General features: G+C 46.2%; 2 protein-coding genes across 2 annotated transcripts; one reads left to right on the top strand and one right to left on the bottom strand.

Annotated features, from left to right (window-relative positions):
• Nucleotides 1-182: 182 nt before the first annotated feature.
• SARC_13829 (hypothetical protein) lies at nucleotides 183-715 on the top strand (the record flags this gene model as incomplete). Its single annotated transcript, XM_014292040.1, has 1 exon — nucleotides 183-715. A coding segment is annotated over one exon (455 nt), but the record flags the coding sequence as incomplete, so codon positions are not given.
• Nucleotides 716-1,546: 831 nt separating this feature from the next.
• SARC_13827 (hypothetical protein) lies at nucleotides 1,547-2,689 on the bottom strand. Its single transcript, XM_014292039.1, has 2 exons — nucleotides 2,448-2,689; nucleotides 1,547-2,017 (listed from the first exon to the last, which is right to left on the bottom strand). Exons 1-2 carry the CDS (start codon nucleotides 2,562-2,564, stop codon nucleotides 1,610-1,612), a joined length of 525 nt encoding a protein of 174 aa, XP_014147514.1. The 5' UTR covers nucleotides 2,565-2,689; the 3' UTR covers nucleotides 1,547-1,609.
• Nucleotides 2,690-3,024: the final 335 nt, after the last annotated feature.

Raw genomic sequence — 3,024 nt, 5'->3', positions numbered from 1 at the left:
TATATATATATGCAGTCGGCTTTGTTCAACAAGTACGTCTGTCGACGTATACGTTCATTTATATGCGTTTCATATGTAGTCGCTGCTCCTATACTACGCAGCTGCGGACGAATCGTTTCGAACTACGCTCGAGTGTACTTGGAGTACAACGCCTAACTCTAAACACACCCCACTCTCATACTAGGAACCAGCCACACACACAGGAGATACCGACGACGACGACAACAACAACAACAACAACAACGACAGCAACAACAACGCAAACGAGCTCGAGAATGGAGTGAAGGAGAAAGACAACGCACAAGATAACAAAAGGAATGCAGACGATGATGAGAGCAGCAGTGATGGTATGAGCACATCCTCCAGTAGCAGTGGCAGTGATAGTAACAGTGACAGTGATGGGAACGAGGAAAACGATGATATGATTGGCTCGGGCGATGAGGAGGATGATTATAAATGCGATCCTATTGGATCAGGGGTGGACGCTGATGGGGATAGGGAGGATTCGATTGGTGGGATGAAGGACGAGGTAACGCGTTCTGCGGATGTGGACGCTATTGGCAAAAGGAAACACGGCGACACAGACGACGACGATGATGATAAAGATGAGGGCAACGATGCCAAACGAGCCAAGTGATAAATAAACCAAACCCTAAAACCCTACGAACCCTAAAACCCTATGAATTCTAAATCCCTACGAACCGTTGATATCTATGAGCAAGTTTGCCATGACTCTCTCGCATTGTCCTGTGAGTCAGTGAGTGTAGGCCAAATCCTGCTCACTTAAATGACTACTGCGCTCCTCTCATATCCACAAAAGGTGAAGAAGTGTTGGCTTGCTTCTTATATTAAAGTGGTGATAGTATCCCGTGAGATCTCAAACCCTAAAACCCTACGAATCCTAAATCTCTACGAACCCTAAAACCCTACGATAAAACCCTAACCTCCTTAAACCCTACGAATCCTACGAGCCCTAAAACCCACATATATGTGTGATGTTTGAGCATTGAAAAGCCTGGATTGGGATAGAATAGCACTAATATCAGGAATGTATTTTGTATATAGTATCTTATCATGTAATGACATGAACGGACCATGCACACATTCAAAAGGTCTTCCACTGTATATGTCTTATCCTATAATAGCATATAAACGTACCATGCACGCATTCAAAAGGTCTTCCACTGTATATGTCATATCCTATAATAACATATGAACATCCCTTTTAAAGAATACCCGCTGATCTGAGTGTACACATTACACTAGCTGTGGTGTATGCACCCGCTCCTTTCTGCTACTTGTTTGTGCTTGAAACACCCTCTACCACTGGTATCCGAGTAGGTACAAGTAGGTATAAACCTCAGTATCATTCGCATACGAACAACGCCTGCTGGACCTTTGCAACTCAGACTCGCGCAAAGAAAGAAAAAACCCAAATACCTACCAAAACCCAACAAAAAACCTACCAAACCCCAATACAACACACTGCCGAGCGGTCGGTTGCTTATAAGTCACTACTGAGTCGCTAATTAAAACATCAGTCATTGGTCATTGGCTCAGGGATACTCCGAATATCCTATTTATTCCCTTTTCCCTTTATTAGCATCCTCTAGCCCAAAGAAAGCGCAGCAAATGCATTACCACCACCACTCTTCTTCGCTCCTCCAGTAGTTCGGCTGCCAGAGCCCCCTTTCTTGGCCCCCGCAGTAGACCACCCAGACCCCCCCCCACTCGCGGCACTAGTCCCAAAAACTGAACTAGCCGGTGCCTTCTTCTTCTTGCTACCGCCCAGAGTCGCCTTCAACGCGCGCACCCGCTTGTCCAGCTCGGTATCTGTCTCGAATATCTCCTGAGACATCTGTTGCAGCGTCTCTATCTCCTCATTCACCGCAGGCAGTTCGTTCTGCAGCCGTCGCATCTCTTCAATAGTCTGCGCACTCTTGCTCTCTATCTTCTCCAGCTCGCGTTGTTTGTGATACGCGGCTTTGAGACGGTCGCCCTGACTCAGTGGAAGTCCCTGTGTGTGGGCGTGTAGTGTGTGTGTGAGTGCATCTTTTATGTGGCATAGTGTGTGTACGTGTGTAGTGTGCGTGTGTACATGTCTCACGTGACAGCATATGTGAGTGACTGTGGTAAAGGGTGTGTGTGTGTACATACGCATCTCTGTGAGTACAAGGTCAGTGTTGATGTCGGCTTGTGCACACACAGTCGTGTCTGGTGTTGGACTATTGTGAGTTGTAATGAGCCTCATATGACGTGCACAGCCCACTATGTGCACTTCACTGTACCACCCTGGATCTCAACCACACACCCCCACACGCCACTCAAGTCAACCCGTTTGTATGTATGCCTATATATATATATACACACACACGTGTATATGTACACCCAAATAAATACACACAAAACCGTACAGACACCACGCACACACACGGATAAACACATACCGGCGAGGGCTCCATGTCTTCTACCACAGCCTTGTGTATTGCTTCGTTCTTGCTCAGCATGTCCTGTATCTTGGCTTGTTTCTTGGCGTCCGTGGTAGCGGCTAGCTTCTCCTTCATGAGCGCTAATAAGGGTGTAAGGTCTTCTAACACACTCTCCTTCTCTGTGGCTGTGAGTGCGGGTATGCCCTTCTCGCCCCCCTTCTCGATGTGGTCTTTGAGCTGTTCCTGCAGCCATTTAATCTGAGAATATGTACACGTGTGTCAGTGTAACGGTTCATTGGCAAGGTATATGTACACACGTGTGAATATGTACACACATGTGTAAGTGTAACGGTTCATTGACAAAATGTATGTACACACGTGTGAATATGTACACACATGTGTTAGTGTAACGGTTCATTGACAAAATGTATGTACACACGTGTGAATATGTATACACGTGTGTTAGTGTAGCGGTTCATTGACAAGGTGTATGTACACACTTGTGAATATGTACACACGTGTGTTAGTGTAACGGTTCATTAAAGGTGCATGTACACACGTGTGTTAGTGTAGCGGTTCATTGACAAGGTGTATG

The sequence above is a fragment of the Sphaeroforma arctica genome (assembly GCF_001186125.1).
Source record: "Sphaeroforma arctica JP610 unplaced genomic scaffold supercont1.3792, whole genome shotgun sequence".
In the NCBI taxonomy this organism is placed as follows: Eukaryota; class Ichthyosporea; order Ichthyophonida; genus Sphaeroforma; species Sphaeroforma arctica.
This window is presented reverse-complemented; position numbering and strand designations above follow the sequence as displayed.